This window comes from Acinonyx jubatus, chromosome F2 (genome assembly GCF_027475565.1).
Source record: "Acinonyx jubatus isolate Ajub_Pintada_27869175 chromosome F2, VMU_Ajub_asm_v1.0, whole genome shotgun sequence".
Classification (NCBI taxonomy): domain Eukaryota; kingdom Metazoa; phylum Chordata; class Mammalia; order Carnivora; family Felidae; genus Acinonyx; species Acinonyx jubatus.
The window spans coordinates 33,134,734-33,152,539 of record NC_069394.1 but is presented as its reverse complement, the minus strand read 5'-3'; the positions used below and the strand labels follow the sequence as shown (position 1 = coordinate 33,152,539).

The following is a 17,806-nucleotide window of genomic DNA, read 5'->3' as shown; positions in this document are numbered from 1 at the left end:
CTCTCTGCCTCTCAAAAATAAAGAAACGTAATAAAAAAATTAAAAAAAAAAAGGTAAAGGAAAGGGGTGCCTGGGTGGCTCAGTCAGTTAAGCTTCCAACTTCGGCTCAGATCATGATCTCACAGTTTGTGAGTTCGAGCCCCTCATCGTGCTCTGTGCTGACAGCCCAAACCCTGGAGCCTGCTTCGGATTCTGTGTCTCCCTCTCTCTGCCCCTCCCCCACTTATACTTTGTCTCTCTCTCTCAAAAATAAATAAAACATTAAAAATTATTTAAAAAACATGTTGGCAATTGAAATTCAAGTAAAAATTTCTTCCAAAGTATGCATACATGTTTTTAATGAGGAGAAATAAACATATTTTAACACCTCTCAAAACTATCTTTTCTATCTGAATTATGTTGTCATTTCTGCCATGGCCTAAATGATCAGCAGATAGGGAGGGCTGGTTTTAGCTCTGCTATGAAATGATCTGACCTGGTGTTGATGTTAGTGGAAGAGACCAGGAATGGCCCAGGTTAGAATACAGCTGGGAGATGACCTTCATAACCTTCCTGGTGTGTCCTTTCCCTGGTTTTCCCCTGATATTAAACATTTCTGACTGAAGTTCTATTCTGTGGGAAAATATTGCCTAAAAGAGCCTGGAGGTGTTAAAATTAAGTTCAGTACTTTAAAAAATTACAGTTAACAATGTTACAATTCATGGATTGCATATCATGAAAGGCTATTGTGAATGACTATAAAGGATTTATCATATCATCTTTATACACTTTAAACATTTTTTTTAGTTTTTCAAATTGATAACTCTTCACAGGACTCCAAATTCAAAAGGTAAAAAGAATATGCAAGGAAAAGCCCCCCTCAAATTCTGACTTCCAGTCATCCAGGAAGCAACCGATATCACCAATCTCTTTCATGTTAACATTTGTTTTCTTTTTTTAATAACTAAAACAAATGTTTTAGCTTATTTTTTGAGAGAGAGAGAGCAAGGAAGGAGCAGAGAGTGAGGGAGACAGAGAATCCCAAGCAGGCTCCACACTGTCAGCACAGAGCATGACTCGGAACTTGAACCCAAGAAACCTGAGATCATGTCCTGAGGCAAAATCCAACGCTTAACCAACTGAGCCATGAAGGTGCCCCTGTTTCTTTGTTTCTTTTTTTAAATGTTTATTTATTTTGAGAGAGAGAGAGAGAGAGTCTCAGGCGCCCCTGACACTACCAGTTTCTTGATCTTGTACAGAGCAAGGATTAGGGGACTACATGGAATAAATGGACCCCTCACTGGTTCACCTGGTCACTCCACCATGTCACTGCCACGTGAAGACTGTAGTCACAGCAGACTTTGGGATCAGCCCAGCTTCGCCAGGTCTCGAAGGCCTTGATGAGGGAACCGCCCTTCTGAGGAATGGCAAAATCAATGATCATGGTGGTGCCTCCTGCCAGGGCAGCCTGGAATCACAAGAGGGTTTCAACAGTTAGCCATCAATTTTTCAGCTGAGTCATTTATCTCCTGGAACGCTATGCGCTCGCAAGCACTTGTGGGTCCACCAAATTGCACAACGCTGCTGCCTGTTTAAAAGACCGAGAGGGACATGAATAGACTTTCCATAAATTGAAGTTTGAAGTGCTAAAATTGCTGGACTTGCTTCCGTAAAAAGAATGCTATGTCTGGTGAGAAGAAAGTGGCCGTGGCCCAAACAAAACAGAGTGAGGATTGCAAGGAAAAACCGAAATGGAAAAATGGAGAAGACTCAAAACTTTTTCTTCTCAAGAAGACTGTATTCATCACTGTGAAAATCCCAATGCATTGGCATCAGTCTCAGTGAACTGTGTCTCCAACTGCCTCGTGCTCCACACAGAATCCTGGAGACTCACGTGATGCCTGCTTCGCCTACATTCCCCACAACCAACTGGGGACCCTTCGTCTTTCCTTAACTCCCAACTGTCCCCTCTAATCCATCCCCCTGGTCCTGGTCCAGCCTCTTCTCCTCCTTCAGCTTGATCTTTATATCCCACCCCTTCCACAGACTCCTTGGTGCAACTGGAAGCACATTCCACAGCACAAATGTGACCACTTGACTCCAAGGGTTAAAACCAAATGCTTTTAACCACCTCTAGACTGAAGTTGAGTCTTCTCAACATGGTCTACAAGGCCCCACGTGATCTGCCTCAACTCATATTTTTCTTGGCACATTACATTATATGACATTGCCTTATGACTAAATTTAAAAGTAAGTTGCTTAACCAAGCGTCTTTGATGAACTACTGAAATTGATTTTACTTAAACTAAAATCACAGGGTGGTTAATGTGCTTTAAGTGTTGTAGTCAAACAAGGTAGGTGAAGAAAACAAACGTAGCCAGGAAGTATGGTGGTGCAGTAAAGGCACTGACCAAGGAGGCTGACGGACTTCAGGGCATAGAGGTTAGATTCAGCACCTGTCATCTGCGGCACCTGAGAGGCCAAGAGCCCCTCTCCCAGGTCCCTCCAATTGCACCCCCATCAGCCTCCCTGCAAAGCCACCCAGACTCCATGTGTCCCCCCTGGTTGGCTGGCTCTCATCTTACTTCAATAGATTTTTTTTTCCTAAGTCACTTGGCCCCACTCCAATTCTTTTTGCTCTGAAAAATCTCACTTTTTGTACAGGAGCCTATACTTTGTCTCCACCTTTAGATAACAGTGCCTTATTCTTGGCAAACAATACACATTTGCATTTCTTAAGAAATCACTATTGGTGTAATGACAATACTAGGAAAAAAATCCTCAAGCGATGTATTTTTATTTGAATGCAGATTAATCTTCTTGCCGTCTTCTTTCCTAACGTGTCTTCCCAGTGCGATGCGGATATCCCTTGAGGATGAAGGGCATCTTTCTAACAGAAATGCTGTTAATTCAAGTGTTAGAAGAAAAGTACTTTTTTTAGTGCCTACTGAACTACAAAATCAAGCTTAAAGAACTATCCTTTCCATTCTTTCCATATTAAAAGTCTTCCACATTCAGGGTGTAGGCAAACTAGATATGATGCTGGTGGAAATAAAATAAATGGGGTAGCCACCTTGGAAAGCAGTTTGACACTTTTTCAGAAAGTTAAACATAGAGTTATCATGTGAGCCAGTAATTCTAATCCTAGGCATCTATGCGAAGGAAATAAAAACATGTCCACACAAACCCCTGTACACAAATATCCAGAGCAGCAATATTTATAATAGCCCCAAACCGGAACCAACCCACGTGTCCATAACGGATGGATCGACAGCAGAATGCAGCATGTGAACGCTGTGGAATATTATTCGGCCATAAAGAGGAAGCACTGACACATGCTGCAATGTGGATGAACCTTACAAACGTTACGCTCGGTGAGAGAAGCCAGTCACAGATCATGTAGTATATGATTCCACTTGTACGCAATATCCAGGAGAGGCAAATGCTTAGAGACAGTAAGGAGAACAGTGGTTGCCTTGGGCTGGAGGGGTTGAGTCGAGGTGCCAGCTCACGGGCACGGGGCTTCTTTTTGGGCTGATAAAAATGCTCTAACGTTGGTTGTGGTGATGGTTGCACAATTCCAGGAATATACTAGAAACCACTGACCTTAAATGTACACCTTAAATGGCTGAATTGTATCATATATGAATTATGTCTTAGTGAAATTATTACCAAAAAAAAAAAAAAGTTTAAGCTATGGAATGAGAGGGGTGGGAGGGCCAACAAATAATCAGACAGAGGTTCTCCCATTCGGTGTTTATAGACTGCAGCGGGCGATGGAAAAAAGAATAAATAATTATGATAAAATACTCAGTTTGTAATACCAGGTAGCAAGTATATTTCTACAATAAATGGTAGTCTAGAAATTGCTAAGGGGAGGTAAAAATCGCTAAGCTCCTTGGAAGAGGTCCCGGGGAAAGACTACTGGGAATTCAGAAGAGGGAAGGATGAACAGAGGCCAGAGGAGGCATGGATTTAAATTAGCATTAGGACACACACATGAAGTTGCCAGCCGGCTAATAATATCTAACTGGCAGTGTGTACTTCTAATGTGCCAGGAACTACTGACGTTCTGGATGTTCTAACTTTTGTAATCCTCTCACCAGATCTGCAGCAGGGAATATTATCAGCCCCTGTTTAAGGTGGAGGGAACCCAACACAGCACTACCAAATAACTTGACAGAGGCCGGACTGGAGTCAGGTCATCAGGTGCCAGGGCCTGTGCTCTGAGGAACAGCCAACAGCATGGGGGATGCTCTGAGGAAGGGCCCGTGAGGAAGGGCCAGCCCCTCAGCAGAAACTGGTAAGGGGCAGAATTAAGACCTGGACTAGGGTTAGAGCAAAGCGTTGGTTCCGACAAGAGGAAGGCTGCACCGTCAGCAGGGGTGACGGGAGTCCGTGAGCTGATTCTGACAGGGATGGCTGATGGTGGCAGATGAGGGGACACCGGAGGGAGGCAGCTCTGGTGAGTGTGGAGTGTGAGGTGCTTGGGCACATGTGGACTTTGTGTATTTGCACACAGAAGGAAACGCAGACCTGATGCTGAAGGCAGGGGAGAGTTGGGTCAGTCACCTTGGAGAGGATGCCAGAGGGGTCCTGAGGTTGGCCGAAACGACCCCAGGAGAGAGAAATGACACAGGATAATCTAAATCATAATACATGTTTTGGAACATTCCAATACTTAGCACAAAAGCAACAGTACCATGCCCACACAGCCATTTACAGTGGCTGTTTCTGGGTGGGCATAATTGCAGGTTGCTTTAATTTCCCTCTAGTTAAATTTTATTTTTAATATTTGCTAACTTTTCTATAACACAGCACAAGCTTTATAAGAAGAAAACAAGACTTCATGGACAATTGATAAAAATACAAGCACATGCTAGGTAATTACATGGAGACTGTAGATGGTCTTCTTGCCATACTGTAGATGTGGTGGTCAAAGGACCATCTACTAAAACAACAGCAGACCAAAATTCCTGGGGTTACAACTTGAAAGCTCCCCAATCAGGATTCTTCACACCTGCCCCACCTCCCTCATTACCCGGGAGCAGGAAAGGGAACCGAGAACCACCCTTTACCTCTTCTTTGTTGCTTCTGGTTCTGTTTCTCCTCCACTCTCTTTCTCCCTGTCCTCCCCCCAAAATGGGAACAAATTTCGAGAAACCCTAGTGAATGGGAAAGGGTGTGGGAAGATGTATGGACAACAAAATCTACCTGTTACCAAACCACCGGGGGGGCATGAGCCACTGGCCGCCGGGATCCCGCTGCCACCCTGGGTCCTGGCAAACAGGCGCCAGCCACTGTCTGCACCCCAGCCTCCTCTGAACCTCTTTTTTTTTAAAAAAAATAATGTTTTATTTATTTTTGAGAGAGAGAGAGCACAAGTGAGGGAGGGGCAGAAAGAGAGAGGGGGCAGAGGATCTAAAATGTGCTGACAGCAGCCAGCCCGATTCGAGGCTCAAACTCATGAACCGTGAAGTCATGACCTGAGCCAAGTCAGACCCTCAACCGACCGAGCCTCTTTTTCCCCCTCATCTCCTGATCTCCCTGGTCTGTCTGGTTACCCATGCTCCTTTCACTGCCCAAAGTTATCTCAAATCCTTGAATATTATTTCAAGACCTGAAATGGCCCTTCCTTGTTCTACTGGATCTGGGGAGTCGTGTGTGTACCAGAACTGAGGATGTACAATCCCAAGTAGAGGTAAGGAGATGTGCTCCTCCTAGGAGGTATTTGCCTCTTCATTTTTATTTATTTATTTTTTTGGAGAGAGAAAGAGCAGGGGAGGGGGCAGAGAGAGAAAGGGAGAGAATCTTAAACAGGCTCCACACTAAGCAAGGAATCCACCACGGGGCTCAATCCCACAACCCTGGGGTCATGACCTGAGCTGCAATCAAGAGTCTAAGGCTCAACCCACTGAGCCACCCAGGCACCCCACTATTTGCCTGTTCAAAGAAGGGCTTGTGAATGCCCAGGCCTGGGTTAAGCATCTTATTATACACATTAGCTCGTTTAATTAAGACTTTCTACAGTCTGGAACAGGTAGGAGTTGTTTTTCTTACTTCACAGTTGAGGATATGGGGGCTCAGAGATGTCGTATGATTCTCCAAGGCAACACGGAGGGGCACAGGACTCTGAGGGGTAAGTCTGACACTCAGCCTGCTCTGGGCCTCAGCCCTACGCCGGCTGGTTCACCTGAGCCACTCTTCCGTAGAGTGCGATCCAATTTCCAGCCAGTTGCTCTGGTCATCAGTGAATCACTACTTGGAGAGAGGCACAGGTTGATAAAACGAATCAAACACTTAAGAAACCAAAAGACTTACGAAACAAAACAACTACTGTCAAACTGTGAACTGGAAGTCCACAAATGCAACAGAACTTTATTTAGCTCACTAGATTTTCGTCACTGTGACAATCACTGTGGAAGTAATGCGTCCCTAGAAGGTCTACAAGGAAGGGCCCCACACTGCTGCTGCTTCCCCTTCACAGACCTATTGCCCCTGGAATAATCTCCTTGATTCAACAAACCGACCGGTCAGAACATCACATTCCCAGCCCACCTCAGGTAGCCACAGCATCTGTTTAACTGCTTTTGTCATCGGAGGCTTTTAGGTTCACGTCACAGATGTTCAGGCTTTACCTAACATTTGAGGAATGGAGAGAGTTTAGGAAGGGGAGGGAGAACCCATAGAGGGTGAAAATTTCTCTCATATTTCTGTGTGAACCTCAACTGTCTCCTTCGTTTTTGCTGCTGATAGACTTCACGCCACTTTTATTTGTCAGAGAGCCAAACAAAATGTATTTACCTTATCTAATCTTGGCTCATAAATCAATTCTTTCAGCTCCTAATTACTTTGGCTGTTCTCCCTTGAAAACCTTCCAATTTATCTAAAGCCTTCTTCGGGGTGGGGGGGGGGGAGGAGGAGAGCATGTGCTGTATCAGGTGCAAATGTGATAGAACATAAATTGAGATAAACTCCAACAGCGGGGTCACAATATTATATAACACAAGATTCTATTTAAGAATGTATTAGGTTGTATATCACTATTGAAGGCATCCCAAGCATCGTCTTCCTTTTGATGGTGCCACCGAATTTTCATTTCTAAGCTCATCCTGGAACCAATGAGTTTGTCTTATGAAAATCAATCATAGGACCTGCTTAATCAGCCCAAGTAAAGCAGAAGGAGATGGAAGAGGGCAATTTGAGCCTTAGGGAAGGGGGCTGAATTCTCAGCTTTCCTATAGTCACTAAGACGTATGAAAACAAACTTCAGGATCCCAATTTATGTTCCGATTCCAGAAGCCCATTTGGCTTTGTAAAGATGTCCTCCGCACTGCCGCTCCGTGCCCGGCTCCTTGTCTCCCCAAGTCCGAAATATTAGCCACACCATCGTCCATCCAATTGTGCAAACCAGACTGAAGAGTCACCCTTGACATTTTTCTCTCTTCTTCTCAACATTGCCAGAGCCAACCCATTGGCAAGCCCAGCTCTTCCCCAGGCTGCCTCCTACATCGCCCGTGAATCTCCTTACTTCTTGCGTCTATACCTCCACTGCCCAGTGCCACCTACATCCTCTGACTGGACTAGAGCAGTAGCCTCTTCACTGTCACCTTGTCCCTAGCCATGCTCACCACTTCTGATCTTATATTGATTTCCCTTTTGCTCTTACGATGAAGAAAACACAATTATTACACATCCCATAAGGTTGAAACTTTAGCTGACTTCTCTGTTTGCTATTGAGTCACCTCCCTTCCAACCCATTTGACCCATTTCAATGACACTGTTCCTCCCTCTCCTTGGAGAGCTCTGAGCTCCGTTCTACCTCAGAGAGAGATGTCACTCCTGCTCTTTCCTCCCCAGCCCCTCCTCTACTTGGTCCAGTGACTCTTAACCCTGGGTACACACCAGCATCATCTAGGGAAATTTATCCCATCCCTCAGAGATCCTGACTGGATGGATGTAGTTTCATCTCTGTATGTTCTGTGCCTATTACAGTGCCTGGTACACAAATATTCTTTAAATGTTTAAGGGAATGTTAAAAAGAAAAGCACAGGTCCAAGAGGGAGTCACTTATGCTAGCTGGGCCAAGTCACCAAACCAGAGTTTCATACCTAACCTTACCGCAGTCTCAGCTCTGCCTCAGAAATGTAGTCAGGAATTTCCTGGTTGGCACCAATGAGGTAATCTGTCATCTGGACCCTCTCCATCCCCCAAAGTAAGATGAGGTAATCTTCAGGATAAGACCCCCTGCCCTTCCCCCTAAGAGAGAGTGACCTTTCAGGAACCAATCCTTTCTTTTCTTTTGTTAAATAATTTCCCTCTCCACTCTCCTTCCTATAAAAACCTTCTATTTTGTAAACTACTTGGAGCTTCTTTCTACCTGACAGATGGGATGCTGCCTGATTCATGAATCGCTTAATAAAGCCAATTAGATCTTCAAATTTACTCAGCTGAATTTCTGTTCTTTAACAGGAGAAAGGAAGGGAGGGATCAATGAATTTCCTCCAGTAGCTATGAGATGGAGTAATTATGATGATTCACTTTTCCAATAGCAAAATGAGAAAGCAGTGTAATTTGCATGTTAATGTGACATTTCATTTCTTAAAAATATTGCTAGCCCTGGTCATGGAGCTTTCTGGATCCTTCTATGAACATGTTAATGTGGAATGTAGACTGAGCGCATATGAAAGCTGAATGCTCAGTTTTCTCCAAAGCTCATCACCTAATCAATGTTAATTAACAGATTAGAATCTATATTGGCCTCAAATGATTTCTTCTTTCTTTCTTTTTCTCTTTTTCTCTTTTTCTTTCTTTCTTTCTTTCTTTCTTTCTTTCTTTCTTTCTTTTTCTTTTTATTTCTTTCTTCCTTTCTTTCCTTCTTTCTTTCTTTCTTTCTTTCTTTCTTTCTTTCTTTCTTTCTTTCTTTCTTTCTTTCTTTCTTCTTTCTTTCTTTTTTCTTTCTCCCTCTCTCTCTTTCACTCTTTTGAGAGAGAGTACACAAGGGCAGGGGAGGGACAGAGACAGGGAGAGAGAGAGAGAATCCCAAGTAGGCTCTGCACCATCAGTGCAGAACCTGATGTAGGACTGCACCATGAGGTCATGACCTAAGCTGAGATCAAGAGCTGGATGCTTAACCAAATGTGCCACCCAGGCACCCCAAGTGATTTCTTGTTTTATAAAAAAGATTACACTTTGTTGTACTTTAACTTTTAAGGTCTTTGTTTTTATGTGTGAACAGATCCTCAGGATTCAGGAATTCATGAGTATCACCATATCAATTTCTCTAGTACTTGCAATGAAACATAACTGAAGAACTGAAGTGTCCTCCCTCAATTTGTTACTTGACCTATGACAGGAGAAGCACAAAGTGGAAGCGAGCAGTAGACTCTGGGCAGCTGCTCTCTTATCTGCTAAATAACTTGCTCAGAAACATAGTTTGTGATGCAGCAAGCCGTTAGGACTGGTGACCTGGAGAAAGGGAAAATGCCAGACCTTAAGCATTCACTCAAAAATAGTCACAATCATCAAAGTTAAGCCCACAAGCTCAAAGTCTACTGTATATAATTTATTATGAAGGCCAACATACAATAGAGCCCCATATGCCTCTAGTCTGTCTGCCATTGGGAACAGAGAGCATGGTTTTCATCTCTACCCCAACCACAGTGCCAGTCACTTTGTGGGTTTCCAAGAAATATTGTTGGCTGAAATAATAAAATCTAATCATCAACTTGAAAAATCCTTAGTTTAGGATCATTCCATTTTAAATTGTGGTGCCAGGGCTGAGAGTATGCCCCTGTGGCATAAAAATCATTTTGAGCTGAAGGTATTTAAGAATAGGTGTGTGAGAGCGTGTGTCTGCGTGTGTGCAAATACCCTTATCTGCCTAAAAGCAAAGCCTCCCAAAATTCAACTGTAATAAATCCCCTTCTAGGAAGTTTCACCACCAGGGAAGATTGACTCTTAACACCCGAGACTAGAAACTTGCACCACACCTCAACAGACCTTGTCACAAACCATCATATTTCCCACCGATTTTCTTAAGAGCCCATCTGTTTTTCCTAAAAGTCATTTGTTTCCCCATCAGTGTCCTCTCTACTCCTCCTCTTCTCTTATTAAGAAGTCATTTATGTTCCCATACATGCCCTCTCCTTTCCTCTCCCTTGTTAAGGTGGTATATAAACCCCAAATTCTAACCACCTCTTGGGTCACATTTTTCTGTGAACTTGCATATACCTGAATTTTAAAGATCTGTCTTTTCTCTTGTTAATGTGTCTTTTGTCAGTTAATTTGCATGTCCCAGTTACTAAACATAAGAGGATATAGGAAAACTTTTTCCTTCCTGACAGTAGCATCATGGAAACCTTGATTTACACACTACTTCTGTTGGACATTAAAAACCCTCAGGCAAATGAGGAGGAAACATGCAGTGGAACTGAAAAGCAGGGAGAACTCAAGTATGAAAACTGTAAGAAGGCAAGTCCTAGATTCTGTCAAGTTCAGCGAAAGAATTCCTAACACACAACACCCTTAATGGGGGCCTATTTAACATCAAGCGGTTTCTAATTAATCTTTGAGATTTTTTTTCTTCCTCTGATTAGTGCAAAGATTAACTTTGTAATCAGTAAAGAGCTACTGGAGATAATCACAGAATTATAAACTCTTAGAGCTGGAGCATGCAAGCTATTAGCACAGGAAGAGCATTCAAAGCTTAGCTTCACCAGCAATGAAAAAAAAGCTCGTTTAAAAACATTAAGAAATTCTGTTTTTCCTATTAAATTGGCATTGATTTTTTTGTTTAAGGCAGTAGTTACAATTAACCAGGATTCAGTGAAATGAGAATTGTAACATGTTGCTCATGGGAGCACGAACTGATCTGGGTATATGTATTAAACTCCTTTAAGATCAATCTAAGACTCTTTGGTCCAGTCATTTCACTCTGAAGGGTGATTTCTAAGTCAATTATCAAGAATCCGTATGATAATTTATGTCCCAACATTGTTATACAAGCAAAAAAACAAAAAACAAAAAAACAAAAAACAAAACAAAACAAAAAACCCAAGAACCCAGAAACCACCAAAATGTCAACCACTGAGAAGACAGGAAGGGAGCTTTTAACAGTTTATGAAACAGGATGAAAAACGGGTAGCGTAGTTGAAGGAAGGATGAATTGGCTCGGAACATGCTGAGTGCAAAGTGCTTGTGGGACATCGAGGTTGTGATATCCTCAGACAGGCGGAAATAGAAACCTGATGCACAGAGACAAGAACACAGAGAGAAAACTGTGAGGCTTAGCCTTGGCGAGGACAACAGGGCCCCGGAAATCACATTCTCCAACGGCAGTTAAGGTTCTGGGGGAAATGTGTAATGAATGAGGCTGTCTCCAGAGAGCACGCAAAATTTAGTAGAAGGAAAAATGTGCGCCCCAAAGAGAAAACCGTGAAAATACGGGAAGCAAGATGTTAAACATTATAGGTAATTTAAATATTATTTTTCTTACGTTCAACTGTATTTTCCTTTTTTTAAAAAAAGGCAGTTATTCAAGCAATATATATTGAGCAACTATAATGCTCCAGCATTTTCCTGAGGGCTGGATAATGAATAATATATATTGTTTTCATTACTTTCACTTTTTTTTTTTAAATTGAGGTTGTTCTTCCAACCAAGGCATCATTATATAGATAAGGAAATGTTAACAACTCTGAGAGAAGAAGTGACTTGCCCAAGGTCACACCGTCAGCCCACACAGCTTCCAAAGCCCAGCCTGGAGCTCCCACAAGCAACAGAGAAAGGGATCTGACTTGCGACCAAGTTTTCTGAAGTGCAGTTCTACAACGTGAAGAAATTCTATAAATACACCACACACGCATGCTTAATCATACACCTTCCACTGCCTCATTATAAGCAATCATCTTGATGGCAATTTACCAAAAAGTCCCAGAGCAAAGTGTAATTTCCTTTCTTGACAGTTTTGAAGACTTTTGTCCTACAAAAGAAAAAGAAAAAAGTGTTCTGTGTGTTTTCCCAATTAAAAAAAAAAAAAAAAGATCCTTCTACCAGCTACTGATGCTGCCAGATTTTTAATGTGAGCCCACACACTCCAAGCTGCATATGTCTGAATATCTATATCTATCTATCTATCTACCTGGAAACTGGCCAGGCTTTCATAATTTACTCTCTGATCACAGGATATAGTAAAAGCAAAGTCGTAATTCCTTCAACTTTACCTAACTCACAATATCCATTTGCATTTAAAAAATCCCATTGTTTTTCCTCATGGATATTGAATATTGGAAAACCACTGTACATCTAGTATATTTCAACAAAATGAAATATGATTTCTTTAAAGCAGAAAATTATTTCCATTAGTTACATCAGATAGAAAGCTTTTACCTGTAATTAAGTAAATCAATTCTAGGCTTGAAACCCAACCTATGCCATAAATTAGACTTACAAAATATGTAACCTTTGGTTGACCTATATTTCATTTTTTAAATTGGGCCCCATCACAATCTGGTGACCAATAAATAGAATACCATGAACAGTATCCCTTCTATGTGTTAGATATTATAAATGATCTGCCTGGTGCATGCAGAAAGTAAAAAGCTATTGGTCTTAACATTTGGGGCCCATCTCCTGAAAGCATAATATATCATTTCTACTTTATAGCTTTCTGTATGCAAGGTACCCATTTCTTACCCTTAGAAATGATGCGGCCATAAATTCAAGTACAAATGCCTCACAAACCTAACTCCTGAAATGTGTATTTATTTTGATAACCTTAACTGCCTCCAGCTTTGGGAGAGTGAAGAGCTACTGTATTTCTTAAGGATGACCCTGCTTTGTTTTTGAGAAAAGCCATCTCACATCGGCATGTGACGTACCCAGCATTTTCATCCCAACACCTGCCACACGGACAAACCTAAACATCACACGTTTTCCCAATAGTTTCAGAAAGGAAGTGAGCCTGGTAGGTAAGAGCTCTAGCAATGGCAGGCAGTAAGGAATCTGAAGAGCCACTTGGTCACTGACTGGTGTGTGGCCTTAGGCAAGTGACTTAAATTTCAGTTTCCTCAGCTGCAAAATGAAAGAACGGCCCCTGAGATTGTTGGAAGATGGTGGACAACTTAGCACAGTGCCAGCACATAGTAGGTGCTTGATAAAATAAACGTTATGTAATGGTATTAATAAGATTTTTTCAAGATTAATATACAGCCCAATCAACATCTACAAAAGATTTCTTTGCCCCTATTTCCCCAAACCAGAAACTCCACCAACACTGCCTTGGGAATTATGAAAGACTCCATAAAAGAGGGCAAAGTGAGTCAATAATGTTGTCCTTCCAGAACTTAGGTCAACGCTTTAATGCTCCTGTGTATCTGTGTTTACCCATCTGGAGTCTCCTCTGTTTTGGGGGGCAGGAGAGGTGATCTCCTGGGATCCAACTGATTTTGAAGTAGACTTCTGTAACTTAGTGTCTTTGTGAGGACTGTTTTCGTGTTCAACATGAATTTAGCCTTTACTAAATCTTTGACCTTAACATCTCCGACCATATTGTTTTCGGTTTAATTAAGATCCTAAGCTCATGAAGAACATGTGTCTGTTTAATAGCTTGACAATGTTTAAATACAGAGATGCCTAGAGAATCAGCTGGTGGATAAATTCTTTCAGATGTTGATGACTATAATATTGTGATATGCTTCAAAGACCTTCCTTCTCACAATAGAATTGCACATCTCTCCATGCTAGGAATCCCTGAATGGCCAAAGAACGACAGACAGAAGACTAAGAACCACCTTCCAGGGCCTTGGGGCATACACGGATGATCTTGAGAAAGCGAAGGAATGTTTCTCCCCCACAGCATTCCAACCCCGCATCCTGGCTGCTTCTCATTCTAGAATCTTACTGAGAAAAAGGGAGATGATGTGGGGAAATGACACTAGTGGTCCTGGCAGAGGTCCAGAAAGAGCGGCTCTGCACCTGGCAAATGGGAGTGTCAATGAATGCCCTGCCTTTAGCAAAGCACTTTGTTAATGATGAGCCTGTGGTAACAGAAAGGGTATGTACTGTAACCAAAAACAACAGGTTGCAAATTATGGACAGGTATGCACACAGGCCCATAACACATGCATAATACCACCTCAATTATGTAAAATAAAGCATATTAGGAAGCACAAAAGCAATATACGGACACAGGAGTTGTCAATGGACTTAGAGATTATGGGTACTATTTTTCTTTCTACTTTCCTAATACTTTTTTTCCAATTTTGTACAATCATGTATTGCTTTTATATATGAAAAATTCACTTAAAACGTAAAAAATAAGTTTAGGAAAGTTTACTTTTAAAGTAAAGGGCAAAATGAATGTTCACTTTCCCCCAACAGAAATGATATGTCCCACAAAACACTTTGACCACTGCCCTGATGATAAAGGTTAATAATCAGTAACTAGGAGTAAGCTTTCCAAACATCGATGTGAACAGCCTGCCCAGACCCTTCTCTCTGGATCAAATGGTTCTTTTTTTCTATTAAACAGTGTGGTCAATCATAGATGATTGAGAAATGTGGACAGAGTGTGTGTGAGGAGAATAAAACTATTGCAAAGAAGTTAGAAAGGTAAACGAACTACGGCTCAAACTACTTTGAAAGCCTGTACAATTAATATCTTGACGAATAGCCTGATTTGTTTCACACACAAGAGTTTAGGCCTTAAGGATATCGATACCTTCACCCCAAAATGCAAGCCTCAAGGAGGGTATGGGCTTAGCTTTAACCAAAGTGCTGAGTGGGGTTGTAACTTTATGTAGCTGTAAGGCAGCCCAGTTTGTCTCCAGATCTTATTTTCAGGAGCTTTGGAGAAACGCTCAAGGTTCTTTTCATCGAGCAGAGCCTCTAGGCCTTTGTGTCTAGAGAAACCCAACCCTCTCCCACCTTGGTTTGATGATCTGATCCTCCTGCACCATCAGCCAAGCCCCAGGTGCTCAAGCATCAAGAAGGAGGTCCATATTCTGTATCTCCTGGGCCAGCTGATTAAGAAGAAATGGGGCCAGGTTGCCTGGGCACCCGTGTGAGTGCTGGGGAGACCATTCCTGGAATATTTCTCTTCTAAATTCTTGTCAGGGGGCGCCTGGGGGCCTCAGTCGGGTCAATGTCTGACTCCGGATTTTAGCTTGAGTCATGATCTCACAGTTCCTCAGTTCAAGCCCCCCACCTCCGGCTCTGTGCTGACAGTTCACAGCCTGCTTGGGATTCTCCCTCTCTCCCCTTCTCTCTGCCCTTTCCCTGCTTTCTCAAAATACATAAATAAACATTAAAAATAAATAAATAAATTCTTGTCAGGGCTGTGTCTTTTCCACTGGAGGGTGGAGGCAAAGATTGTGGACCCAGTGGGCTACCAGCCTGCCCAGACTTGTCATCCACTACCCAGCATACGCTGCCTACTTGGAGTCAGGCAGTATCTACTAGGGGGACGGATTTTTCATTTGGTTTTGGCTGGGGGTGGAAGATGGGGAGAAATAGCTGGGGGTGCCGGGTAAACAGAGAGATTCGAGAGATAGTATGGAACACTTGCGGACGTCCATAGGACAGCAGCGACAATGGGGAGGGCGCAGGGCGGGGAGGGGGTAGTTGGGGAGTATAGGGTGCAGAGAACTGAGGGAGAGAGGATAGGCTGACTTAAGCGTGTCAAATTACCCAAAGCGAGGAGTAGCGGGCGTGTGGCTTGGCCTAAGCTGGGGGGAAGCCAGCGAGAAGGGGAGCCTGGTAGAAGGGCGCTCGCAAGGGACCGCCCACCCCGGCCCTACGGCCGCTCGGTCGCGGCTGCAAGGCTCGCTCCGGCCCCGCGGGCCCCTCGGCGCCGCGCAGGCGGCGGCCCGGGGGCTCCGGGGCAGCTGGGGGAGGCCCGCGGGCTCGGCGGGGCACCCGGGGTGCAGGGCGCGGCGGCGCGGATACCTTGGTGCCCTGGTGGAAGTCGTCCACGGAGCGCGCGCCCATGAAGGGGAACTGCATGTGCGTGTGCGTGTCGATGCCGCCGGGCAGGACCAGCTTGCCGGCGGCGTCGAGGACCCGCAGGCCGGCGGGCGCGCCCCCGGGCGGCAGCAGGTCGCGGCCGAGCGCCCGCACCACGCCGTCCTCCACCAGCACGTCGGCCACCTGCGACAGGTCGTCGTTGACCACGCGCCCCCCGCGGATCAGGAGCCGCGACGGCGCCGCCATGGCGAGGGGGGCAAGGGCTGCCGACCGCGCGTGCGGGGTGGCCTCCTTCGCGGTCCCCGAGGGCGGTCGACGGCCTTGGCTCCGGGACCCCAGGGGAGCGCGCAGCCCGGGCGCACCCGCCCGCCCGTTTATCTGCTGGCCGCGGGGGCGGGCTCCACCCCGGGAGGGCGAGGCTGGCGCTGGCAGGCTGGGGCAGGCCAGCTGCGCTCGGTCACCACCCCGACTGTGCCGTCGTCCCGAGTCTAGGGGTCCGGGGCACTGGGAGGGAGAGTCTTGGAGTTTTAAGCGTTTGTTTTCCCTTGTAAGAAAAGGCACTTTGGGGAAAGAAATCCACCTTATTCTGCCCCTTAAAGACGAACGTGCCTGTCCCAAGACACAGACACACGCAGTCTCTCCCTCTCGCTCGCTCTCTCTCTCTCTCTCTCTCTCTCTCACACACACACACACACACACACACACACACACACATCACCTGCAGCAGCAACAATGAAAATACCCGCGCCAGAAGGAACCACTTGATACTTGATCTGGATTTCCTTTTAAAAATATTTTCTATGAGGAGCAAATCATCACACAACCCCAGTAACTGGCAGACACGGAGTGAAAGTTCGGAGTGAAATATTTAATCTCTTTGAAACTAAAGCGGCTTGGTATCAACGATTCTCCAGATTTTAAGGATGCAATAGGTACCAGCAAGTTTTTCTTGGAAAATAGCAAGTAATGTAATTCTAAAGATCCGGGTTTTTAGTCCGATTTTTCACAAGACTGGTTTAGAGGTCTTCTGTTAAGTCTTTCATCCTCTTGGGTCCTCAGTTTTCTCATAAAACTGAGGTATTTGTTCTCCCCCTCCACCCTTCCAGACTTCTTTGAGAAGCGGGTATGGTGATGGATGTGAATGCACCTTAATAAAATGGGAAATACCATAGAAACCTAATGAACAAATACTGGCTTTGTAAGGACTGACCATGGAGGGGATTGGGTGGGCGCGGGGGTGGGGGTTGGGGGTAAGGGATAAAGATAAATATCATCTTGTCCTCAAGGAGCCAGCCAATGGTGACACACATTCGATATTTCAATAGATGACAAAATATATAAAACAGAAAATTCTACCTTTCAGAGAGGATAAAGATAAGAGTTTGGGGGAAAGGGAGAGTCGACTTCTGTCTTGAAGACAATTGGATCTAGAAGATTCACAGAGAGGTATTTGAACCAGGATATAGAGGACACAGACATAAAGAGATGAGGGGTGGGGAAAGGAATGGCATGGTAGGCCATGGGAACAGAGTATGTAAAGGCACAGAGGAAGGATGGCAAAGTTGAGTCTGATAGAGCTAGACAACCTTGGACCAGCCCTGCACCTTACAGGGGAGAAGGAGGAAGCAGAGACAGAAGAGGGGTAGTCAGAAGGGGTATGGGAAAGCAATGTGTGAGGGAAGACAGAAATACAGAATTTCAAGAAGGGCAGCAGAGCTGAATGCTGTAGAAGGGTTGGAGAGTGTGGTAGACATCTGCTGTTCCAGCACCAGTTCTTGTCCTTATTCTGCTAACAGGCCCTGGAGTTTCTCTGTGGGAAATCCTTCACCCAGAAGGAGTCCTCACAGTGATGGGATGGGCA

At 44.3% G+C, this 17,806-nt stretch overlaps 1 protein-coding gene across 2 annotated transcripts in view; it reads right to left on the bottom strand.

The window, feature by feature from the left end:
- The window catches only part of DPYS (dihydropyrimidinase), an 81,194-nt gene extending 64,887 nt beyond the window's left edge, over positions 1–16,307 (bottom strand). For both annotated transcript variants that reach the window (XM_027064040.2, XM_027064039.2), the window contains exons 1-2: positions 15,928–16,307; positions 1,289–1,447 (exon numbers count right to left, since the gene is read on the bottom strand). In XM_027064040.2, the coding sequence (XP_026919841.1) occupies positions 1,289–1,447; positions 15,928–16,191 (423 nt within the window). In that variant the 5' untranslated portion in view covers positions 16,192–16,307. The remainder of the gene's footprint in view (positions 1–1,288; positions 1,448–15,927) is intronic.
- Between the last annotated feature and the right edge of the window lie 1,499 nt (positions 16,308–17,806).